The 26,319-nt window shown below is 34.5% G+C and overlaps 1 protein-coding gene and 1 long non-coding RNA gene across 4 annotated transcripts in view; one reads left to right on the top strand and one right to left on the bottom strand.

Moving 5' to 3' along the window:
- Positions 1 to 26,319, top strand: part of UGGT2 (UDP-glucose glycoprotein glucosyltransferase 2) — a 184,724-nt gene that overhangs the window by 118,414 nt on the left and 39,991 nt on the right. For all 3 annotated transcript variants that reach the window (XM_001916487.5, XM_023621731.2, XM_023621734.2), the window contains exons 23-29: positions 2,092 to 2,216; positions 7,503 to 7,598; positions 13,670 to 13,772; positions 15,570 to 15,649; positions 17,769 to 17,952; positions 22,326 to 22,484; positions 22,834 to 22,919. In XM_001916487.5, the coding sequence (XP_001916522.1) occupies positions 2,092 to 2,216; positions 7,503 to 7,598; positions 13,670 to 13,772; positions 15,570 to 15,649; positions 17,769 to 17,952; positions 22,326 to 22,484; positions 22,834 to 22,919 (833 nt within the window). The remainder of the gene's footprint in view (positions 1 to 2,091; positions 2,217 to 7,502; positions 7,599 to 13,669; positions 13,773 to 15,569; positions 15,650 to 17,768; positions 17,953 to 22,325; positions 22,485 to 22,833; positions 22,920 to 26,319) is intronic.
- On the bottom strand, positions 15,718 to 25,493 carry LOC138918556 (uncharacterized). The gene is made up of 4 exons (XR_011428050.1): positions 25,336 to 25,493; positions 24,756 to 24,865; positions 18,635 to 18,772; positions 15,718 to 17,418 (listed from the first exon to the last, which is right to left on the bottom strand). It is a non-coding gene; the product is annotated as an uncharacterized lncRNA (long non-coding RNA).

Here is a 26,319-nt window from a genome sequence, read left to right as displayed (position 1 = left end):
GATGCTGAAGAATTAAAACTTTATGCGTTTTAATATTAAAACCCTAAATAATGCTGTTGCTGTAATTATAGTAAATTTATTTTTATCACACTGCCTATTTACAAACTGCTGGAAGACAGCGGGTAGCAGAAGCTAGGGAAACAAGCATGGCCTTTTTTGATTCAGCCAGACAAACCTAGATTCAGATTCAGGTGCACCATTAATTATGTGACCTCTCTGAGACTTGGTTTCTTCATTTGGACAATGGGAGTAGTAACAGTGTCTTTCACAGAGTTGTCAGAGAGATTAAATATACTTAACTCCTATTTTCTCTTTAAGTATTTGAAGGCTTTCATGGGAAATAGTGGGCAGATTTGTAGACTTGATTGTGTTACTCTTGGTGAAGGTCAGTATGTTATCAAGGCCAGTTGACTGAACTTCTGTGAGTGAAGAGAGCTTTTCTACTCAGGATGTGGATGAACCCTCTAACAGAGGCTTCTAAAATTTTAATGAGCTGTCAGAGGAGGTAATGCATTTCTGTTACAGCAGTTATTCTGTATAACTGAAAAATCACATCTCCAAAATGTTATAAAGAAGATTTAAGCTCCAGATAGGTTTTATTTTACTATTACATGATTTTGAAGTTAAATGTTCCTTTTCCCAACTCAGACATTATGTGATTTGATACTATTTAAATTACTTTATTACAAATATTATATTCAACTTTAAGTAGAAGAGCTAAGACACAACAGAATCAATTTTCTCCTAACTATTTGAGACTGTACTTAGAAAGGTGAAATAGAGCTGGTTCTCTGGTGAATTTAATTGATAAAGATAGACAATCTTGTTAATCCCTTAGGAAAATAATTTCATATTTCCTTATTCTGAGTTATTAACAAAACTGCTTAAGTCACTAGAGATGATATATTTAAATTCAACTATTTTCCAGGCCTCTCCTGTTCGTAGTCTTAAAAATATAACCTTGAAAGTGCTTTCAAAGTTACCTTAAAAACTAAAAAACAAATGCCAACCAAAAAAAATTTCTTTAAAAATATCAAATCTTAAGGCAATGAAATATTTATGTACTTTTCATTTTATAGTGCCTAGTTTTGCATTTTTAAAAGCCCGTGTCTTATGTTTAAGGGTAAACATGGTGTTTGTTTAGCTGTAAGGCCAACGTCCCAGCTAATAGCCTCTTTGATATGAGCAAATGACAAAGATCCAGGAACTATACTTCATTAATTTTTAGAAAATATTAATTGCAGAAGTAGATGAAGGGGAAGTGAGAAAATCTGCTGCAGCCATTTCACTCTGTTCTTTTTACCAAGAAAAAAAATATTCTAGCTGACGCGTTTTCCAATTGTTTGTTATTAATTGTTTAGCACATAAGACTGTGTCAGGCTCACCTTCTACCTCAGGGCTTGTGTTCATGAGATTATGGTGATTGCGTGTATCAGCTTCCTCAGAAAGTGCTAATAGTAGTGGAGTTGGTGGTGGTTGTGATGGGATAGCCATCCTGAGAAATTAGATGTGGACACTGACTGTGACAACCTCCCCGTCTGTAGTTACTGGAGTAAAGCTAAACTGTGTGAACGTGCTGTGCTCCAAACCACTAGACAACATCAGTTAGACGAAGATTGGTTGGTATTATAATTATCTGATTTGTCTCTCGGTTTTTGCTCTTTTATCCCTTGCTTATGTGTTAATTCATATCTACATAGTGTAGACTACATTTACAGATGAATAGAAAATTGAAATTAAAAGATTTACAAAGTATAGACAGTTGCTTTCATAATTTACTTTAGAATGAAAAGCCTTAGGTTTCTGGAAGAATTATGTTTCAAAGTAAAACTTTCAAATGAAAATAATTTGCTGCTTTTTAATTTTGTCAGTTTAGTTTTGGTATTTATGTAAATGTTATTTGTAATATCAAAGTGAGGAAATATTTTTCTCTTCTTTGTTTCCTAGTAGATTTAGTAAATGATGAGATTAATAGCCGCCACCTGTTTAATCAACTTTTGCTTAAAGAAATATCTATTTGATGAGAAAATATTTGTCTCAGACTGATATTGTCTAGAAGATGCACAATAATATAACTGCTTTTATTTTAAGTTCTTAGGACCTATAGATGAAAATTTCCATGCGGAAGACTTTTACTTGTTGGAAAAGATAACATTTACTAATTTAGTAGAGAAAATTAAAGGCATTGTTGAAAATATGGAAATCAAATCAAAGAAGTAAGTATTTAAATCTAAGAGCAATTCATTTTGGGGTTTGGTATTTCACATCCTATTTTTTCTTTTTAAGATGAGAAAATGTTTCAAATATGTACACAAGTAAAGATATAATAAAAGACATATAGAGAATATAGAGAAATAATAAATGATCCCCATTTACTCACCACCACCAAACTGTAGATGTTAATATTTTGTTTTATTTGCCTTGGATCTGCCTGTCTCTTTATTTCTTACCCACCCATCCCATTCTCCTCCTTCCCCAAGAGGTAACCATTTTCCTAAACTTTGTGTGCATGATTCCCATATTTGTGTTTCTACTTTTGCTTCATGTGTAAATATCTATTATTAGTGTTTATTGTGTTGAAGACCTTGACATTTTTAGAGAAATGCTATATTATACTGAAGGCTCCTTTTGCAGTCTGCTACCATAGGAGCTTTATCCATGTTCATGTGTATAGAGCTAGCTTACTCATTTTAATTCCATTTGAGTCTTTCATCTTGTGAGTATACTGCGGCTCCTTTATACATCCATTACTGAGGTACAGTTAACTTGGCTTTAGTTTTTTACTGTTAGAGAAATGCTATAATGAACCTGCTTTTAAAGGTCTCCTTTTGCAGTGTAGGTTTCTCTAGAGTAGAAGAGTGTTGTTAACTGGATTGTAGAGTATGTGTATCTTCGACTCTACCAGATATTGCTAAATTCTGTCCTTTAAAGTAGTTGCAACAATTAACACTCCCATCAGAAATGTATAAGAGTTACTGTTTCCCCAAGTCCTCACCAATACTTGGTGTTATCTGCCTTATTAATTTTCCTGTTTGATGGGATGTGAAATTGTATCTTGTTTTATTTGCATTTCCTTGACTTCTAGTAAAGTTGAGTATCTTTTCATGTGATTATTTTCATTCATGTTTGCTCCTCTGTAAAATACCTGTTCATATCTTTTGCTTAGTTATCTGTTGGATTATTTTCTTCTTTTAGTGATTTGTAAATGTATTTTCTATGATTCTGTATACTAATCTTTATCTATTATATGTGCTAAAAATATAATATTCCAGTTTGTGGCTTGGCGGTTTACTTTTTCATTGTCTTTTTACCACGTGCATAGAAGTTTTTTATTTTACTGTCGATGTATTATCAGGGTTTTCCCTTTGTAGTTTGTCTACGACTATGTAAGTGAGGGAGTTTGTGTGTGTGTGGGTGTAGGATGAATAAGAATTTTCCTTAGTCTGAGTTCATAAAGATATTCTCCTTTATTTTCTTCTAAAAGTTTTACAGTTCTGCTTTTTTTCTGATTTATATCTTTAATTCTTCTTGGATCTTTACACCGTGCTGCTGGTATCTGCCTTATGCCAGTCCCCCCGCAGTTACTACAGCTTCATAATCAACTTGGATGTCAGATAGTGAAAACTCCCCCTACTTCCTCTTCTTCAAAATTGTCTTGACTGTCTTTTGCTACTTGCTTTTCCATATAAATATGCTTAGGGTCAGTATAAAAAGTTCTACAAAAAAAACTGCTGAAATTTTTATGGGAATCTCTTTGAATTGATAGGTTAGTTTGAGAATTGCCACCTTTATATAATATTAAATCATCCCAACCATTAAATATATACATATATTATTTATATGTAGCTATCTAAATGTATATATAATATATATTTAAAATATGTAAATCATATATAACTGATATATATGGTATATAATTTATATTTAAATATATATATGAGACTAGGTAGGTAGATAGGTAGTTAGACAGACAGGCAGACTTATTTAGTGTTCCTTTTAGATCCTTCAGTGAAGCTTCCATTTTTCTCATGAAATCTTGCACGTGTTTTTAGATTTATTCCCTAGTACTTTATACTTTTTAGCTCATATTGTAAATGGTGTATTTTAGATTACATTTTCAAATCATTTATTGCTAAATTATAGGAACAGTATTAAGTTTCTGTGTTGATGTCCCTTGCTGGACTATCTTATCTTTTGTAACATTTTGTCTAATGTAAGACACTCATGTCATTTGTGACTTATAACAGCTTTGTTCCTTAAGTTCCAGTGTTTAACTGTCTCATCTATGTTGGCCTTTCTCTTGTTTTAGTTTGCTCAATTTAGTGAGGGATATATCTGTTTTACTACTCTTTTCATATATGTAGATTTAGGACATGACAGGCTCTTAATTGTTTTTTGTTTGTTTTTATCAATTTCAGTTCATTATTTCTTTTTAATCTGTTCTTTTTTATAAACTTCTCAAGTTGGATTATCTTATTAATATCACATTTTTTTCCTTTCATCCTTTTAAATTACAGGCTTGAAATTTCTTTCTAAACACTTATTTAGCTGGATCCCAGAAGTTGTAAAATATAATTATTTTGTAATGATTCAGTGCTAAATATTTTCAAATTTCTGTTTTGATTTTTTAAAATTTTTTTTATTTTTTAAAGTATTTGAAATATTTAGAATGTTGGCTTCATGAAGGCAAGTTCTTTGTCTATTTTTTTTGTCTTTTTTAATCTCCTGTGCATAGAATTGTGCCTAGATCTTATTAGGCACTCAGTAAATATTTATTGAATAAATAAATGAATAAAGTGTGTTTTGAAAATTTTAAATGGCACACTGTGTAATTGATTTCCAGTTTATTTTGAACTATGATTAGAGAACATGGATAAGTTATTTGGTATTTATTTCTCTTAATTTTGTGAGACAGGGTTAATTTTTATCATTGCATACTTATTTTTTTTAAAGACATTCTCTAATTGTGTGGAAGATTTTATATATGTCTATCAGATTGAATGTGTTATTTTTTTTCAGATCATAGAAATACTGAATTTTTCTTTGTTTTGTCTGTCAGTTACTAAGAGAAGTTTGTTAAACACCACTGGGATTCTGGGTTTATCATTTAATTCTTGTAGTTTTTTCAATTTTTGTTTTAAATATTTTGAGCTATATGTCGTTACATATACCGTTTCAAAATTATCTTTCTAGTGAATTATTCCTTTCATTATAATATAAATTACTCTTTTCCTAATAATGATTTTATCTTACAGTGTATGGGGTCTGATAGCCACATCAACGTCCTTTTTGGTTAATATTTTTCTGTTATACCTTTTTCTGTCCTCTACTTTTAATGTATCCATGCATCTCACAGCATACGGCTGTGCCTTGGGGGTGGTTATCTTGCCAGAACTAAAAGTTCTGATTTTTAGTCTTGACTACAGAATTCTGATCCAGATGAAACTATGTCTTACTTAATGTATCATTTAGGAAGTGATATTTCTTAAAAATTCATCATTTAGTAAATTATGTTAATAGAAAATTATAAATGTTTGTGAAGTAGTAAACTAAGGGTTTTTCTGCAGTGAAGAGATAATATCCACGTTATTTTCAAATGGAATAAAACTAAAGAAAACTTTCAAAAGCAAAAAAAGTTATGATTTTATAATTAAATAATTTAGGTCTAGTATATGTTGAAAAGCCTATAATTCAGTAATTATTTGTTGAATTTTATAAATATGCTAATATTTCAGAGGTAATTTTTTTAACCTTGTTTGGTAAAAATTATAATCGTAGTTTTAAGAAGGTTCAGGAAGCTATTTTAGCCACTTTTAAAGCTGCATTTCAAACCAAAACTACCACCAAATAAGAAAACCAAGAATGTTAAACCATAACCACCTCCCCTCTAGTTGTCTTAACTTGTTGCATGCACGCAAATAATACTAAGCAAGTTATGTTGTAATTAGAATACATTAATATTCACTTAAATCTGAACATGTATTAAAAGTATGCATCCTTATTATGTTTTTCAAGAGTTAGTTAACTAGGAAGGCAGAACTCTGAATGCCAGAAACAGAATCCTTGGAGGGACTGGCACAGTGGCATAGTGGTTAAGTTCATGTTAGTGGCCTGGGCTTTGCAGGTTTGGAGCCTGGGTGCAGACCTAGCACTGCTTGTCAAGCAATGCTGTGGTGGTGTCCCACATAAAGTAGAGGAAGATTGGCACAGATGTTAGCTCAGAGCCAATCTTCCTCACACACACACAAAAAACAGAATCCTTGGAACCACTATCCCGAGGAGCACAGAAAATCTACTTCTAATGGAGTGATTACTACTTGCTGTGCTCTGAGAGATGTCTCCAGTTCTCAAGCAGTAGGTGCTGCATTTCAGGTGCTCTTTTCCCTCTTTAATTCAGAGTACTTTTCAGAAAGAAAAAAACTGACCTGGATAGCTGAAAATTCAGCAGAGAATCTAAGAAAAAGTTGTTTCAGTCTCAAAGATTGTCCTTTTCTCCGTTTCCCCTCCTGTTGGTCCATACATACTACTTTGAGCAGTCAGCCCAGTTTAAGAAGTGTGGAGAGCATGTTGACCATAAATATTTCCTCCAGTTTTACATATTAGGGATTATGTGGCTCATAAGTAAATATCTTTGAAAGAGTATGTGAATAGAGATTATGGTTTTGATTAATTAATTCATTTGATGTGTTTATTAAGTGGCCATTAAATGCAATGCTCTGTGAAAGGTATGGTAGGTATTACAAATAGAAATAATACAAAGTCCTACATTTCAGAACTTTACAGTTCAGTGAAAGATGATATACTAGAAAGATACAAGGGTCTCAGCCACTTTGAATCTAAATTTCTTTGTTTATTAAATGGAGTTGCCAATCTTTTCTTTCTTTTGTTTTTTTTTAAGTAAGCCTTCCTTAAAGTTCAGCCAACATTTTTCTGTCCCAGTGTATCATTCAACATATAATACATTTTCTCTGTCATGGATTTTCGAATTTGGTTACATTTAATCTAGGTATTTATTTTGTGCAACCTTAATTAGTTTTCAAACTAATTTGAAACCATAGAAATCTGGGCTTCTTAACTATATTAAAAATTTTTTGAAAGTAAATACCCTATTATTTACTTTTTGTTCTTTCTGCCTTTCTTTCCTACATGACATGGGCCCCAATGCTTGAACACATAACCAGCACTCAGCAAGTATTGATTTGAATGGAATGATTCACCATATTCTTATAGACACTGTTGAGAATACGACTTATCAATATAAGCGTTTAAAGATCATATCAATGATAAGAGAAAGTAGGATGATTTTAAAAGCAACAATCATCTTGCTTTGAACTGACAAATTCTACTTACTGACAAGTGTGGAAGAAAAATCATTTATCTAAAGTTTGTCTATTGGAAATATTTTATACTAAAGTCCCCTTTCTTGAGGCACTAATCATGACATATAATATGGATCTTTCTCTTCCCGAAATGCTCATATATTGTTGATCTTGTTTATCTAGCATGAATGACCTCATTATGAAAGTTGACGCCCTTGTTTCCTCTTTGCCTACACATGCATCTCGGTATGATGTCACATTTCTGAAAGAGAGTCACAGGTAAGAATGTAATAGTGCTGTGTTTTCTGTCATTGCATCCTGTACTCAATTACGGTTTCCATTTGTAGTCATAATATAGCAGCTTTGAAAGTAGAATTAAAAGTTCTGTGTTAGAGAATAAAGTATTTGACGAGATTAGGGAAAGAAATTCCAGTTAGTTGTATATTCTAGAAAATAAAGGAATGGTATATATAGGATATGAAGTTTCAAGTAAGTTATACCTAATATGATTTGTCTTATTCTTATCTTTCTTTCATGCTCAAGACTATTTGGAATTTTTGCACTAAATGATAATATCTCTATATTCTCAATGTATAAAAGACTCAGTTACTAAAGAATTCTGATTGATAAAATGTAGACATGTCCCAAATATAGCATGTCCCAAAATGTATTCTGTGGAACACTACTCTGAGATGTTGACAGATATATTCTGAGAGAAAAACTGTTCTCTGGTTAACGAAGTTTAGAGAACACTGCGTCCTTGGGCGGGGGAGGGGGCAGGTTGTCAGTGTGTATCAACGTATTAACGGTTTATGAGATGTGGTGTAACTAAAAGAAAACACAAGAAAAGTTTATTTTTGGTTAATTTAGTAGTTGCGTAACTTATTTATCCATGGAACACTTTTTTGGTTAAAAGTTTATTTCACAAAAATTAGGTTTCTGAAGACAGCCATCAGAGAAATAGTTTTAGAATTATAAACTAGTTTATAATTTCACTGTATACAAGTCCTCTAAGATATTTGAAATAAATTTCATTAAGCTCTGTCTACAAACATGCAATTATCTGTGTCCCCAGAAAGGAACCTTTGTTTTGAATTAAGCACCACTTAAAATTGGGGGAAAAATAAGTTAGACGTTATGTAACCAAACGACAGACGTATTTTATCTTATAATATTTTTGTAATCACTTCTCCTATAAACTAAATTGAGACAAATTACTTTAACACAAACTTAAAACGGCTGCACCTCCTTGTCAGTTTTCTGGTTTTGTGGTGGATGCAATCTTACGTTGCTCACATTTACTGTTAGAAGATGCGATGTGCTCCAGCTGTGAAAGCTTTCTGCTGAGATCTGTTCACACGTGTGTAGTGTTATCATTCTCAGGGAAAATTACTTTTTAAAGAAATTATCTAGCACTGTTGAGAAGGAAGTCTTCATTTTCTTTTTTTTCAGATAACTGAGATTCAATACTTTTAATTAAGTATTTTAAACACGTTTAATAGAATTCTTTTTGGAAACGTTTTTGATCTCTTAAATACCATGTGCTGAAGTAATTTAACACAGAATATTCAAAACTATCATTGTAAACATTAGTCACTTTACCATTCCATTAAATTATACTTAGGAATTTTGATGTGTTTGGAATGATTTACTCCCACATGAAACGTCTAAAACGTTTGATCTTTTATAGTTTGTGGTGGTGTAGTCTCTGCTTTCTTTCTCTAGCTTTCACATCAGTCAATGTGTCCTGCTGCTTTGAAGCCTCCTGCCTTATTTTCCACAGAGGGAAGGATATGATGTAACTTTGTGACAGTGGTTTACAAGTCTCCAGTGTTTTCTGTTTATTTCTGGGGCATTATTGTAAATGGATATGTAGTATGTATGTATTGGTTTATATCTATGTTTATGCAATGATACATAACTCGTCTAATGCCTGCTTCTTTTTAACACGCAAAGTCAGTAATCCACAATTTTCTGAGTTCATGTATATAATTTAAGCATTTAACTTTTGTTTTCTGTGTGTTTACACATGTTGGTATGATATATTTATCTAGATCAACTTTGGTCGCGTGGCACAGCATGAGCTTTTTTGTCAAAAAACCCTAATATTTGAATCCTAATCTACCACTTATCTAGCTCCCTCTCTTAGCCTCAGTTTTTTAGTCTGTAAAATATAGATGATGATCCCTACCCTTCAGGGTTTTTGTGAGTTGAAGGTCTCCTGCCTTGAATATAGTAGATATTTAATGCATTGTAGCTAGTTGTTTTGCATATTTGTTACACAAATAGTGAGGTTTCTCTCACAACGTGAAAATAAGAGAAATAAGATTGAACCTGAAAATTTCAGGTTTAACTATAAAATTAACTCACATTAATCAGGGAAGAAATGTGAATACCTACCTTAAATGTAGGATAAAAGCCAGCAAGACTTACTCATAACCTGATTGAAGATATTAATTTATTGAAGAAACAATGACTTTGGATTTTATTTCTCTTGGAAGCCTAGGAAAAGTAGAACAAAACACATTAGCATTGCTAGACTATATAGTCAGTGTCAATCAGAGCCGTAGAAACATTGTTATGTGTGTGCATGTGTATATGGAGAGTGTATAGATAAGACTTTATTTATTTAAAATATTTATTTAAAATAAATAAATAAAAGAGTGTTATAAGATTTGACCTAATGCAGTTGTGGGAGCTGGTTAAGCAGTCTCTGCAAGGCTGTTGACTTCTATACTGGAGCTTCAAGTACACAGGGCAGGCAGTGAGGAAGGAAAGGTGGTTGTAAAGGTGGGGGATCAAGAGCAAGCTGGAACCCCACAAGGATGGACTGAAACCTGTGTCAGTTCTTGTTGCCTCTGACCTTGATATATAGTGGGCATCCTGCCGACACTGGGAGCCCTTTGTCACAAAGCTAAACACACACGCATGACCCAGGAGTCAGAGACGTAGAGGGAGGGTCCTGGGGAAGGTGTCTCATGCCAACGAGGTGAATCAGCAGATAAGTGACAAAGTGGGTGAGCTACGAAAATGACTGCTGCCCCTCTCCTGCCCTCCCCACCTCCTGAGAATCTCTCTTGTGGCCCACCCAAACCAGAAATGTGAGGGAAAGGGAATTCTGCAAAATGTAGTTCAGCCTAGTGAAGTTGATGCATTATAAAGCTACTGCATGGACCAAGAGTCCAAGGATTTGCTCTGTCAGGCCCTAGTGGTAAGATGGAAAGAATAAAGGCAGTTTAACCATAATCATATGTTTGATTCCTCAGTGATTTATAAGCCCATATTCTTTGTTAGAAAGCCTCATTACTTGTAAAAGTAACTATACTACATTTTTTTATTACTCTTATTACAGATTCTCCGAGCTCACGCAGTGTCTTAAAATTATCACCTTTAGTAATTGTCTCTAGAAATACCATTCTTCATCTATCAAAGAGTTTGCTTCTGATTTTTTCCTATCAAGGATAATTATTATAATATTTTATAATATAGTTCAATTTTATATATAAATTTATGCATGTCACATACTGTTAATTTTTTAAAATTTAGGATAATACAGTATGCTACAGAGATGAGCAAAAACTTCAAGTCACTTTTTGTTTTAATTTATACATTTCCAATATTTTTATAGTTATGTAGGTATATTATTTCATGAGAAAATATATATATTTCTATAATCACGTTGAAAAATTCATTCAATTACAGCTTTTTAGTTATATACACTATACATATGTGTATTTTTTTATGCAGCATTATATCTTTGGCAGTCTGCTTTTGTATGGAGCCAATATGTTAAAATTTATTATAAATATATTATTGCTATATTAATATATTTGTTAATTCCTCCTTCTAAAATTTAAATTTTTATGAGAATATTTAAATTTAACAAGGTAAGTTATAGATTGTTTGCAAAAGGAGAAAGAAAAAGGTAGGGGTAAATTGAAATCTGGAAGAAAGTGAAAAATGAAAAGCACAGTTACATTTTTCTCAGCCCTGAAGGATCTCTGTTGAATTTCTATATTACCCTGTGGCCTTCTCTCCAGAGTATGTGGATTTGATATTCTTCCGCCATCTTTGCCAAAAGCAAAAATAGCAACCCTGACCTGTCACCCCGTCATGCCAGGAACTTGCAGTGACAGATGCAAGTGTGTGATGCTAAAGGTCTCGAAGAAGGCCTTGTAGACCACTGGAGTAGTGGCTGGCCTGCCTGCCTCCCTTGAGCATGCCAGAAATTCCAGTTTACATCATTCGCAGAGTTCACGAATGAAAACAAATGAGTTGTTCAGGTGAAATGTAACTAACCTTAGTAAAGGACAGACAGGAATTTCTCTTAGGAATCTTCATAAAGATAATTCTGTATAATGAGCAGTGTCTTTAACATCCTTAAAATAGATGATTTGACCTGTTTTTATACATAAACTGATAGTATCATAACAAAGTTAATTCAGTAAAACAATTCTACACAGAATGAATACAATATTGGCTGAGTACCCGGCTTTCTACTGCTTTGACCTGTTTGAAATGTGTTTAGTGCAGTCGTGTGCCACATAATGACATTTTGGTCAATGGACCACATGTATGACAGCAGTACCATATAGCCTAGAAGTGTAGTAGGCTATACCATCTAGGTTTGTGTAAGTACACTCAGTGATGTTCTCACAATGACAAAATCAGCCAATGACGCGTTTCTCAGAACATAGCCCCTTTGTCAAGCAGCATATGACTGTGTATCTAAGAGTTGATGAACTTCATATACCTCAAGCTGTTCTTCACTGTGTTTTCTGTGATTTAAGCTTTTAATAATTGTTGACTGTCAGTGTGCTTGACATTATTTCTCCTGACTAATGGCATGAAGTGTAGCAATAGTTTCTTGGCAATTGAGTGGAAATCTGCTGCCTTAAAAAGGTGATGTATATAGAGTTAGCATAGAGTTGTGAATGTTGCCTGAGAAAAGGGATGCTCTGTTTCCATTCTTAGATAAGTCAGTGTGACACCTCGTAATAGGCTCAGGATTCTGCTCAGAAAATTGTCCTGCATCTACACCAACACACATCTAAGTAGATGATGAGGACTCTGGAATTCTGATTCATACAACCTCACAGAAGTGGCAATAGTCTGGGGGGAAAACCTTCAAGTAGCAGTACATAGATGCCTACTTTCACCATAATAACATCTCAGAAAGCATATAGAAAATGACCAGTTTTGAGTAGTGCTACAAGTATGGTAGTAATCTGTAAAATTTTCACCAAGATAACTAAAGGAATGAATGATTGTAGATAGTCACTTTAACTTAAAACATCTGATTTGTATCCCTTATTTCTAGCAATAGTTATCCAGCAGGCTCTGTTGTCTGATTCTGCCACTTGTATTTTAACATAAGTAAATCATATCAACTGCATATAAAATAAAATGTCTTTCATTTCTCTACATCAGGGGACCCATATTTGAAGTGACTTTTACATTAGCTTTTATTTAATTGCTAAGAAATTAATCCTTTCACTGCAAAGTCTTCTAGATATTTATAGTGTGTGTACGAAAGAAGACTAATATCCCTGTAATTTTACAGGTGTACCTCTTTATTTGGTAATCTTTTTCTCTTTGTAATATGCGAAATATTTAATTCATACATCTCAAACTGACTTCCTGTATTATTACCGTGTTAAAGCAGTTATTCAACTGGAATATTCTGTACTTTAAATGTATACTTTTAACTTCTAATTGTATTCAAGATAGAATTGATTATTTCCCACTGGCCTTTTTCCTTTCAACATTTTCCTTTAAAGATTAGTCCTTCTTCTAACTTAGAACTTAGATCAATGAAAGACAAAGTGAAAAGGACAGAGAGGAGGAGATGAGGAGAGGATGACTGGAGTTAAAGTGATAAATTGGGGTGTTTTTTTCCCTGAACATTCCTATTATAGGATGTTGGGTTTTTTTAATATTAAACTTAATAAAAGTACTGAATAGTTAATTTTATCATTCTAATATCTTAGAAAATATATTCAACTAACACAACACCCTGGTTTTATTTTTTATATTGTATGATCCATGAGAATTTGGGGGGCTTAAAATTATCAGAATTTTCAATAGTGTTATTCTTTGAAGAGTTTTCTAAAATCTCTTGTTCATAAAAATCTTACTTTCGTTTTCTCCAGTTCTTTCTAGTTTTCTAATTTATTGAACATGAACATTAGACTTTCAAATTTGCATTTTCTTCTTTGAAATAACCAGAATTTTTTAATCCAATGAGATAGAAAGCAATTTATAAGAATGTATGTAGCTAGGATTAAGATTAACTAGGCAATTGAAGAAATTTAACTGATCATCTTTCATCTTATTTTCTATTTTATTAGCATTATAAAGATAAATCCTCAAGAGAATGATATGTTCTTTGATGTCATTGCTATTGTTGATCCATTGACAAGAGAAGCACAGAAAATGTCACAGTTACTGATCGTAAGATAATGTATTTTATATATATTTACATCTTATTATATACTACTTTTATTTCAAAATTTATAATTAATCTTTCAAGGCTGTTTTCAAGTATAATCAAATATCTGTGCTCAAGATTCTTTATTCTATGCAACATTTTAAATAGTTGTCATATTTCAATATAGAAAATGAATGATAGAGCTGTGCACAGGGCCTTATGGCAGTACCAAGTTTAGGTGTTGCTATGAATTTAATTGTTACCTCCCTCTCCCCTAAAATTGATATGTTAGACTACCCCTGACCCCCAGTGTGACTGTATTTGGAAATAGGGCCTTTAGGCCATAATTAAGGTTAAGTGAGTTCATCGAGGTGGGCCCTAATCCAATAGGATTGATAGCCTTATAGGAAGAGGAGGAGAGAGAGGGACCTCTTTCTGTCTTCACAAGCACAAAGAAGAGTTCATGTGAGCACACCGCAACATGGCTACCACCCACAAGCCAGGAAAAGGGCCCTCACCAGAAACCAAATCCACCAGCACCTTGATCTAAAATAAATAAATTTCTGTTGTTTAAGCCACCCAGTCTGTGTATTTTAATATGGCAGCCTGAGCAGACCAATACAGGTGTCTTCCTGTCTTCATTTTTCCCCAGATATGGAGAATGGCTCCTGGAGAAACTGATGCCTAAGCTTAATTAGTTGAAGCTTAAAGTGTAATAAGTAACATTAGCCAAACAGTTGAAGCTAAGGGAAGTGGAAACCTGAAGGTTGTATTCAATAGGTTTGGCCAGAGCCAACAGTACCTTCAAGACTCAAGTTTATTTCTCTGATCTCACAGTCCAAGTGCAACCGCCTGGAGTTGCTAAGGCAACTGTTAATAATAGCATACTTTATTTCTGAGCAACTGAGCACTTCATGTAACATTATTTTTTACTATAGAGAAAATTTATGCTGTAAAGCATAAATTAATTTATTGGAAAAAATGGAAAGTATCTCATTTAACACTTGGGAGAAACAGTGGCTCAGGGACCTCCGTTGTAGCAAATATGAGGAATGACAGAATGGGAATTAAAACTCAAGACTCTTAAATCCCCAGTCTGTATGTTGTAATTCTTCATCAAGCCTGCATCCTTTCTGTTCCATAGATGTTTTTTTTCCCCTTTACATGTATTCTTTTTTGTCTAATATCTTTCAAATCTTCACTAACTTGTTGCCTATGTAGAAGTGGAGGCTATAAAAATTAATAATTAATTATATTAATAAATTAATAGGTCTCCTACCTCTTATGCTTAACTGAAATAGATCAGAGATAATTTATTAACCATAATTGGTATAAAGTTGAAAAAGAAAAGAAAACAGAGTATTTTATCTGTATGTAGGCAAGAACTTCCTACATCTCTTACAATAAGTGAATTTCCAAAAGGATCAGGTCATCCTCACCATTGTTGTGAGGTCACACTTTGTATTTGCAGGTCAAGACTCTAATAATGATTTGATTGTTCTTCAGTACTAAGGAAATTTAGATACCATGAAAGAAAGTCACATCAGGCAAAAGGTAGGCAGTATAGCCCTTGGTCAATGAAATAACTATTTGGATACAAAGCTTACCTGTGCCATGACTAACTGTGTGATCTTGGGCAGATCACCACATCTCTCTGTGCCTCAAATGTAAAAGTAGCTGCCTCAGAAGGATGTTTTGAGGATCAAAAGAGATAATGAATATAAAATGTGAGTGTGGCGCCCAGTACATAGTAAATGCTTGCTGAATGTTAGCTATTAATATGACTTAATATCAAATATGGGAAATTTTTTTTCTGATAGGTACTTGGCAAGATTATCAACATGAAGGTGAAGTTGTTCATGAACTGCAGGGGTAAGCTTTCAGAAGCCCCCTTAAAGAGGTGAGTCTAAGTGAACGTAATTTCATCTTGAAAGATTTGCAAATGCTGCGATGAAAAGAGGACCGTAATTACTGGACCTGTTTTTATTTTTTCTTTGCAACATGCTTAACTGATACTGCACGAGATGAAAACCATTCAACTGTTTTTAAACTATGAGTTCAACAGAGTCTTATTTACTCAATGGCATGTATCAAGCAAAATAGTTGACACATTAATTCCCAGCCCTTTACTGTTAGAATGCCGTCTCTTGCTCAGAGGATAGAGGTTATGGGTGGGAGTTGCTGCCATTCCTCCGCTGTCTGCTGTGCCTCCCCAGCCTTCCCTTGCGGTAGCGGGAGAATGTGCTCTCCCTCCTCTTGGTTAAGGCAGATACTCCCTCTCTGTTTTGATCCCATGCTTTTCTGTTTGTTCTGGATCCTTGCTTTGTCACAGAGTCCCTTTGTTCCTGTCTTTAGCCACCTTACTAGCTTGTTTCTTTCAGTCCTAAGAGTTATTCCATTTAAAAAAAGAAAGTGTTCCCTTAACTTCTCCTCCTCTAGAGCCCTGATGCTCCTCTCCACTCTTTCTCTCATTTCAGCATCTTCGAAGACTCATCATACCCCGCTTCCTCTCTCATTCACTGTACCTCCCACTGCAGTTTGGCCTTAACTTCCTCTTTACAGCTGAATCATTTTTACTAAATCACGAAGAAATTGCTGTTTGCAGCATCCTAAGGCTGCTTCTTACCTGACGACGTTTCCACTGCATTTGACAAACCAAGCGCGTGTTTTGCACCTTTGCTTCATGAGTGTTCTCTCCAGTCCCCTTGTACCCACTTACTTTTTACTCTGCCCGCCTGCTATAAGCAGCTTCAGGCATGGCTGCATTGATCATCGCCTCCTGGGATGCACACTCTGTGTAGATTATTCCTGAGCCTCAGTTGCACCTGGTGATTTGCTTCTAGTGAACAGAAAATGGCAAAAGTGCTGTAATGTCTCTTCTGCAGTTAGGTTGTAAAAGACTGTGACTTTTGTCTTGCTGGCATTTTCTCTCTTGCTCTTGAGTGCTTGTCTGACGAAGCTTGCTGGAGGTGCCCTTGTAGCAAGGAGCTGTGGGCCGTCTCCAGCCAACTGCTAGTGAGGACCTGCAGGCTCTATTCCAGTGGCCCTTGAGGAACTGCCTCACCTGGAAGTAGATCCTTGCCCGCTCCGGCCTTGAGCTAACTACAGCACAGCTGACACCTCGACTGCAGTCTCAAAATAGTGACAGTCACTGTGCTTAATAACAGAACTAATTCTTATTGTGCATGATATTGGGAGATAAGGCTAAGATACATTAAGACTTCAGGTACTTGTGAAAGTTCTGTTAATAAGCAGCTGCTTTCAACTCAATCCTCTTTGGTTTTAATTGAATTTTTAAAATTGGTACCAGATTCTAGCTTGAATCTTACTTGCTTTCTGGTTATCGTTTCTCTTCATATTATTAGTGGTGCTAAGAGCCAGTACAATGGCTGAAAAATAGACCATGGTCAGGTTTAAAGGAGGATCAGTTAAAAGATGAACAGATCGGGGCTGGCCCGGTGGCGCAGCGGTTAAGTTCGCACGTTCCGCTTCTCGGTGGCCCGGGGTTCGGAGGTTCGGATCCCGGGTGTGGACATGGCACCACTTGGCACACCATGCTGTGGTAGGCATCCCACGTATAAAGTAGAGGAAGATGGGCACGATGTTAGCTCAGGGCCAGGCTTCCTCAGCAAGAAGAGGAGAACTGGCAGTAGTTAGCTCAGGGCTAGTCTTCCTCAAAAACAAACAAACAAAAAACAACAAAAAAAAGATGAACAGATCATGAAATACTAGAAGCTGCATAAACCAGTATATCTTAAAGGGATTGTAATTGTGTTCATTAAGAAATAATTAACAAGGGTGTAATAATGTACACAGTCTTATAATAGATAATAATATAAACAAGATAATTTTCCACTGTTTATAAGCATTAGCTCTTCTACAGAACAGTGTGTTTTTAATCTTTTTAATAAAGACTTTCTGGTCACGTTTTTAAGCCATTTTCAGTTTTAAAATATTTTAGACAGAGGAAATCTCAATTTTGGTCACAGTATGTGTTTTTGTTTATATTCTGTCAACAGCTTTTACCGTTTTGTTCTGGAACCAGAATTGATGTTAATGGCTAATGACAATATTGGACCAGTGGCAAAATTCTTGGATATCCCGGAATCACCCCTTCTAACGCTCAACATGATTACTCCTGAAGGCTGGTTGGTAGAAACAGTGCACAGCAACTGTGACCTTGATAATATTCACTTAAAGGATGTAAGTTATCACATAAAGTTATATAAAGGAAGACAAATAGGATCAATTCTTATCAGCTACGATAACTGTAGCAAATGAGTGATTGTACTATGGCTGCTCACCAGAATTTTCTTCTTTACGATTCTAGGTCCTGATCTAGTCTTTCCTTTGATTTTTGAGTTTCCCTAACTTCCAAATTCAGCTTCTGTAGTTTTCCGAGTTCGTACCTGCACCTGCCTTTTTTGTTGCTTCAGACCCCTGGTTCATACATGCTACTCTAGGATGAACAATGTAAAAAATATGGAGATGGGTGCGTGGTGAGTTAGGGCAACACCGTTAAGTACCTGTTTTGCCCTTCAGGTTTTGTTTTTAACTCAGAAAGGAGCAGTTCCGTCTGAAACTCTTTTTTGCCCCATAGCTCATAGCCGGAGAACGCAGTCCTAACAAGATTAGGGTAAGAAAGCAGGAAAAAGAGCTGACTCGTGTACTGTAGGTTGGGTGCACTGCTTCCCATCGCCTCCAGCATGACCCTTGTCCAGGCAATGACCAGACTTCTCATCCCCACCTTTTGTCACTCCGGCCTCAGCACAAAAAAGAGGAGGAGACTATTTTAAAATACACTGAGTCTTTCAAAACATTCCATTCAAAAATTGGGAAGAGATTCAGAAACCACAAAAAGCATAAGAATTTTAGGGGAGTTTACCTAGAGAATGGGTATCCAGAAACTGGAGAGAAAATACGTCCTTCTCGCTGTCCTCCCTCTTGCCTGGTTGTGCATGGCCTCTCACCTATTTCCAACTGTGTGTGACAAGCTCCTTCAGAATGTTGCCATTGCCTTGACCTAGGCATAAGCATTGTACCTCTAATAATTTGGTTAAGATTGTTCATCGTATTTTTTTCTCATGCCTCTCACGTGTTACTTTTTGTCTAAAGATTTTCCTTCTAGGCAGGTTTCTTCTGAGCCACTCATGAATAGAGTCTGTGGGATCCTAATTCACTTCCCTGAAACATACTCACCGATACCCCCAACTTTACCCATCTGAGGAAAAACCTAAAACTCAGTTGTAGCAGTCTTCTGAAATCAGTCCTTTAAATCTAAGGAAAGAATAGAAAGACAGCAAAATAATAAAATCTGTGAGGGCAAATTCAGAAATGAATTTGGCAAGAAGTAAAAAAAAAAAAAATCCTCTTTTCCTCATGATGGGTTGGATCTTTTAAATGAGTCTATTGGATTCTTCATTGAGTTCAGCAATATCTATCAATAGGGTAGCTTTAAAGATTCTAACCAAAAGGGTAAAAAGTTTGTGGTAGGAGAATTAGTGCAGCTTAGAAAAGATTTTGAATTGAATCTGCTGGTGAAAAATTTCAGCAACTATTAAACAATTAATGGAGATTAAACATTTTTTGTTGTGAGTGGCAAATATAGCAATGTCTTTTTAGAAGCTGTTTAAATGGACAGTAGCTGTATTTATTTTAGAAGACTGAAATAAAAAGAAATAATTTCTTCTGTCTTCATAGATTATATGAATAACCGGAAGGAAATATAAATTCTAGCAGCTGTGAAGGTTACCCACCTCTAAGGCTCTTCTCTTCCACTTGTGCTGTACATACTTAGAATTTTACCTACACCTATCCTAAAAGAATATGAAATAACAAAGTAAAGACACTTGCTAGAATAGAAAGGAGGAGTTGTAGGTAAATGAAAAAAGCACACCCTGGCAAAAATCAGACTAATATTGAGAGATTTGTCACTACACATTAGCTTGTGAAAGTATTCCTTGCTGCATCTAACTCCTGAACATTACATAAACACCTGAAAAAAGCTGGATGTAGAAAAATTCTCTGTTACCAGGAGTTTGTTCTTTGCACAACCACTATTAATGCCATAATTAAAGGTGCCAAAGGTGGGTTACAGGAAAGCTTAAAGTGAGAGACACTTTTACCTGAGTTCAGGGGTGGTTCTCAGCTTGTGGGAACTGCATCCAAAGACTCTGCAGTTCTGTTTGATCACAGCTTGTATCTGAGAGATACCACAATGCCTGAAACAGTAGTGGTCGTCTGCCCAGTAAACAGGAAATGAGTAAATAAAAGATAGCTAAAGGAAAATAGGATGTGGCTATGTTAAAAGGGATTCACAGAAAAAATTTATTTGCCACTCTGAAATATAAATAATTTAGACATCAGTTTTATTGATGTGATGTATTACCAATTGATGTATTACCAATGTAATTGTCGAAGAATTCCTCTTTGACTGCCATAGATAATCTTAATAAATCCAAATCTTCATCTTTATAATTAAACTTACACTTTTTTTAAAGGAAGAAGCTAACTTCTTAACTATTCAGCCACAGAACAATACAATAAACACTTCTATTTAGTAATATTTATGGGCACCCGAAGTTATATTTGAAAGGTATTAAATTCATGTCTCATATGAACAGTTAATATTTAGAAGAGATAAAATATAAAGGAGATGTGAACATCAAAAAGGATCACTGGCTTTTATATTCTTGCTGAAAAGAAACCTTAATAATAGGAATTAATTTAACTTAAATCACTTTTATGAAATTATTATAAAACTTAAAGTATTTACTAGAAAGAACTCTTTAAAAAACAGCTTGGCTGTTTTTGGTGGTGTGGTTTGAATAAGTCAACAGAATTGATGTCTGTTATACAAATATATAGGGACAAGAAAAATTTTCACATTAATATATTATAAAATGAAGATATTATTAGGCACAAACTGAATGTATCTGGACTCTGCCCTAATTCATAATTCTAATCTAATTCATAATAAAAAATAGTTAAGCTTTACTTCATAATCACTTTGGGGTACAGTTTGCTTGTCTGTAAAATGAAGGGATTGAACTATATTATGATTTCTTTCTAACTTTTAGTGTTCTCCTATTCTGAGACTGTCCCCTCTAAATCTTTCCATCAAAGTGCTGTAGGACTGTGGACACAGGCTAAGGAAGTATGTGAAGTTCATCACTGGAATTGTAATAATTCAACAACCAATTCAGAACCAAACTAAAGTGGTTGAAAAGAATACTGTTTCCAAAGAAGTTACTTATTTCTTGTTCTTAAAAACAGTAAAATTATGAGAACTAGACTCAAGAAAAAATGCTGAACATAAGTACTGTAATTATTTCTGTGGCAATCACAGTTAAAAAACTATACAATAGGTGCCACCCATGGCCGAGTGCTTAAGTCCACACTCTCTGCCTCAGCAGCCCAAGGTTTTGCCAGTTCGGATCCTGGGCGTGGACATGGCACCACTCATCAAGCCATGTTGGGGTGGCGTCCCACATAGCACAACCGGAAAGACCTACAACTAGAAGATGCAACTATGCACTGGGGGGCTTTGGGGAAAAAGAAGAGAACAAAAAAAAAAGAAGATTGGCAACAGATGTTAGCTCAGGTGCCAATCTCTAAAAAAAACAAACCCATACACTATAGATTTTCAAATCCTCCGTATCCTAAATATACTAAACAATAGTGTCAAAAACCTATAGTGAAATAAAGGTAAATATAGATAGCATCATTGTCTTATCTGCTCAACAAAATTGCCAAACTACATAAGAGTCACTTACCATTTGATTTATTTTCATGATTGGTTATATTTTTCATGTGAAGTAGAGAAAAAGGTTTATCCCTAAAATATTTATTGTAACATTTTTAATAGAGGAAAATCTGGAAACAGTTGGAATGTCCAGCCATTTAAAAGGGTGTTTATAGAGATAAGGACATGTCTTAGAAAACTATATTAAATGAAAAGTAGGTTACACTTTCTTAGGAAAAAAAAAATTTATGACAAGAAATAGAAATCAGTGAGTTTGATTTGTTTATGAATGTTTAGTCTGTAGGTGATTTTTATTTTTTCTCTTTTCCACTTTCTCACGTTTGCTAAATTTTCTTTAATGAGCATATGTTAGTTTGACTGCAAAACAATTAAACATTAATTTTTAAAAAATGACAAGAAAGGCAATAGATGACGATAGGTTGGCTGTCTTGCCAGGTCTGAAGTGGGAGTTCTAGGGCAACAGCAAATGAAGCAGATCTTTGAGAAGTTTCCCATCTAAATCTGACTTGAAGAGATCTTTGAATACTATAACTCACAGAGCATCCGTTCATGCTCACATCTTTCCTGCTTGTGAAATTGGTGCATATATCACAAGATGGGAGTAGAGCTGATGTTATGGGAAGGGAAAAAATACTCATCATGAACGTTGGTCTTCAAGAAATTGATTCAACTGTTCCTTCGTGTAAAAGAAAGACTTGAAGTTGCCCCTCAAGATGCTTTGGCTAATATTAAAATAATCACATTTATTTATTACAAAATTTGTATTATGAGACTTACTGATACCAAAAACAATGACATATTTTCTCCATAGATTGAGAGAACTGTTACAGCAGAGTATGAACTAGAATATCTGTTACTTGAAGGACACTGCTTTGATGTAATAACAGATCAACCTCCTCGGGGTCTGCAGTTTACACTCGGCACAAAAAATAAACCTGTTGTGGTTGATACAATAGTGATGGCCAATCTTGTAAGTATTATAAGTACTTAATTGATGATATTTAATTAGATATTTTGGTGAAATCCTCGAAGTTTTCCTAATAATAAGGTGAAATAATTTTTATTCTCCTATTGCTGAACAGCTCCCAGGAAACAAAATTGAATCCTTAAATAAGATAAATAAAACAAAAATGAGGGAAGCATGCTCTCAGAATGTGCTTTTACTGGTTATTGCAAAACCTCCTTCTGTGGAAATCATTTATAGAATTCATTCCACAGTTAGTAAACACTTTCTTGGATGATTCATATATAATCTTTCTTGAACAGTTGGGTATATTTTTAGTCATTTAACTATGATCATATTTTTCTCATCTTAAAAGGGATATTTTCAATTAAAAGCAAACCCAGGTGCTTGGATCCTGAAATTACGTGAAGGAAAATCTGGAGATATTTATCAAATAGTTGGGTGAGTTATATAAACCCCTTTTATAAACCCCTTTTAAATTTTTATATATAAATAAGTTTTTAGTGTGGTATAATCAGGGTCATCAAAACAACTAAAATGTTCACGAATACCATCACTATAAACCAAAACCTACCTTAAAACTGTGACGTTTGTTCCTATCCTTGTTTTATTTCAAAAATATGAAAGATATGCATAAAGTATATATCTTGTTCTTTACTCTATCTCCTTTACTTACTGTTTTCTGTAGACTTTTGCATGTATTAGCATAGTTCATGTATTTATCCTTTAGTGATAATATAATTTAGTGACAATATAATATGTATTAGATCTTTTATAACAAAGCCATTGTCCATGGGTTATGTTCAGTTTTTCATTTTTATAAATAAAAATTGGTTTCTTTCACAGTAACTTCCCTGCTCATCAGTGAGAATAGTATAAACCAGGGATCATCAAACTTTTTCTATAAGGAGCCAGTAGTAAATAGTTAGTTTGAGGGCAGATATAATTTTTGTCAATATTCTTTTTTTGAACAATGATTTTAAAATGTGAAAGCCATTTTTAAGTCAGGGGCCGTATAAAACTAGGCCACCAGCCTGGTTTCACTTGCGAGCCATAGTTTGCCAACCCTTGATAAAGTCTCTTTTGATAAAATCTGTTGCCAATCTTACCCTTTTTGCGTGAGGAAGATTGTCACTGAGCTGACATCTGTGCCAGTCTTCCTCTATTTTGGATGTAGGACACTGCCACAGCATGGCTTGATGAGCGGTGTGTAGGGCCGTGCCTGGGAACCCATGAACCCCAGGGCCACTGGGCCAGCCCCATAAAGTCTTTGTTTGATACCCCTTAATAAATGGGCCAGCCCCATAAAGTCTTTGTTTGATACTCCTTAATAAATATCTATAGTTTTAATTTATTTCAGTAAGTATTTATTGAGCACCTGTCATTATACCAAGCACTGGGCTAAACAAAGGTATGGGGTAGGGATTATTGTACTTTTTTCCCCACTGCCTTTTCCCCTTTTCCTTATATGGTGCTGAAGCACATAGTGTCATTCAACAAATATGCTTAATAATCACTGCAGACAAAGCTGGGAATGCTTAATTCTATGATGAGGAGGAGGATGGGGGAAGTGTGTTGATGTTAGAAATAAGATTGTACCTCAGGACAGTTTTGAAGAATTATAGGAACTTACCGCTAGTCATACCACAGGCAGAACATTCCAGGAGAGGTTAGAGGTGCAAATGTCTCCTCTAAAATTTGTAGGGCCATATGTGTTTCAGAGTTTAGAATTTTTCAGATTTTAGAAAGTTAATATAGTACATACATCATATATTATGACATATCGAGCAGGATCTGAGAAAGCATTTCATTAAACAAACGTCATTTCTATTGCAAAACGTGACTATTCACACTAAAAGAATATATAATGACTATAAAAGAAAATGAAAAGACAAGTTACAGACTGGGAGAAAAATCTTTGTAAAATGTGTAGAGCATATAAAGAACTATCAAAACTCAACAATAAGAAAACAGCCTGATAAAAAATTTGCAAAAGACTTGAACAGACACTTCACCTAAGAAGAAAAAATGGATGGCAAATAAGTACATAAAAAAGATGATCAACTTTGTTAGTTATTAGGAAAATGCACATTTCGATCACATTGAGATTCTGCCACACATCTCTTAGAATATCTAACATTAAAAAGACTGACACCACCAAGTGTTGGTGAGGATGTGACGTGAGAGGAACTATCATGCACTACCGGTGGGAACATAGAATAGCACAACCACTTTGGAATAGTTTGACGGGTCCCTAGTATTTAAATACACACTTACCTTATGATCCAGGCATTCCATTCCTAGGTATTCACCCAAGATAAAATATATGTTCATACAAAGACTTGTACATTAATGTTCACAGCAGCTTTATTTGTAATTGCCGGGCCCTGGAAACAACCCAAATGTTAACAAGTGAGGGAATGATCAAAATGTGGTGTATCCGTACCATGGAATCCTACCCAGCACTATGAAAGGATGAACTGTGGATGCACACAGTGACGATGAATGAATCTCAGACAGATGAATCTCAGGATAATTATGCTTAGTAAAAGAAGTGAGGCAAAAAAAAAGAGAGAAAGTACATACTGTGTGATTCCTTTTGTTAGTTGTAAAACACTAGGTAATACAAACTATAGTGACAGAAATCAGATCACTGATTGCTTGGGCATGGGAGGTGGGTGGTCAGGTGAAAGCAGAGGAAAATATGGGAGATAAACAGGTGAGCAAAACAGTTCCTGCCCTTCCACAACTCATTCCAGTAGGAGAGGCAGTTAAGAAAATGAGTGACTATTAATACATTATAAGTACTTATAAAAGAGTGTTATGGTTGTACAGAAAATAAGCCAAATACACTAACCTTTTATTAACTCTTCTTATGAAAACCATCGTTTCAAGAACAATTCATGCTGCTTTGCCTCAGCTTCTTTGATCTTGTGCAAACTGTGTTGCCTGGAGCTGAGTGTTCCTAAATGTGCCACTGCTGTTTCTCCAGTGTTTTTTGCAAAGGGAAAGCCCTTTGGAATTAAATAAACCATGATTTGAGTCCCTCTCTGCCACCAGCTATCTCATCGACCTTGCATACATTTCTTTACCGCCTGGAGTCTTTGTTTCCTCATAACAAGAGGGGATAATCCTATCTACTTTGTGGGATCTTGGTGAGGACTAAATGAGGTAATCATCATAGGGGCCATGTCTCACATATTGAGTAAATGTCCCTTTCTCCCCACTTACTCCTTCCTTCTTTGCAAATTACAATTCTGTATATTATATGTGTGCAATATATGTCTTATATATAATATGTATAATATATATTATGTAAAACTATACATTAATATATCAGGTTTTATTTTATCTTCTTTACCATTATTTGCTATCATACATAGTCTATAAATGAATGGTTTAGGGAGAAAGTAGCCCCTGATGATCATTATATTTTAAGTACCACTAACATTAGTAATGGAAAGCTAATTTTTCTTATTCACAATAAGACAACTTTTGGTAATAGCAGTAATTTCAAATTTGTTTGTATTACTTATAAATAATAAAATCATAAACTTCTGTCAATTATAATTAACTCCAAATGTAATTAATATGTCACTAGATATCCAGAATGGAGAAAACATAAATAATGCTACTCTGTAATAAAATTTGTTTGAAATTGAAGTATCAGTAATGAAAAATAGGTCAATATAAAATATGACAAAAATGGAAATTCTGTTTATCCCAATTTATGATTTAATTCTAATTGACATTAAATTTATATTTAGGAAAGATAGTCTTAAAGTATGCTGAAAAGCTAAGCTAAAATAATACTGACATGAGGTTCTAAGTCCAGATTTGA

The sequence above is a fragment of the Equus caballus genome, chromosome 17 (genome assembly GCF_041296265.1).
Source record: "Equus caballus isolate H_3958 breed thoroughbred chromosome 17, TB-T2T, whole genome shotgun sequence".
Lineage (NCBI taxonomy): Eukaryota > Metazoa > Chordata > Mammalia > Perissodactyla > Equidae > Equus > Equus caballus.
This window is presented reverse-complemented; position numbering and strand designations above follow the sequence as displayed.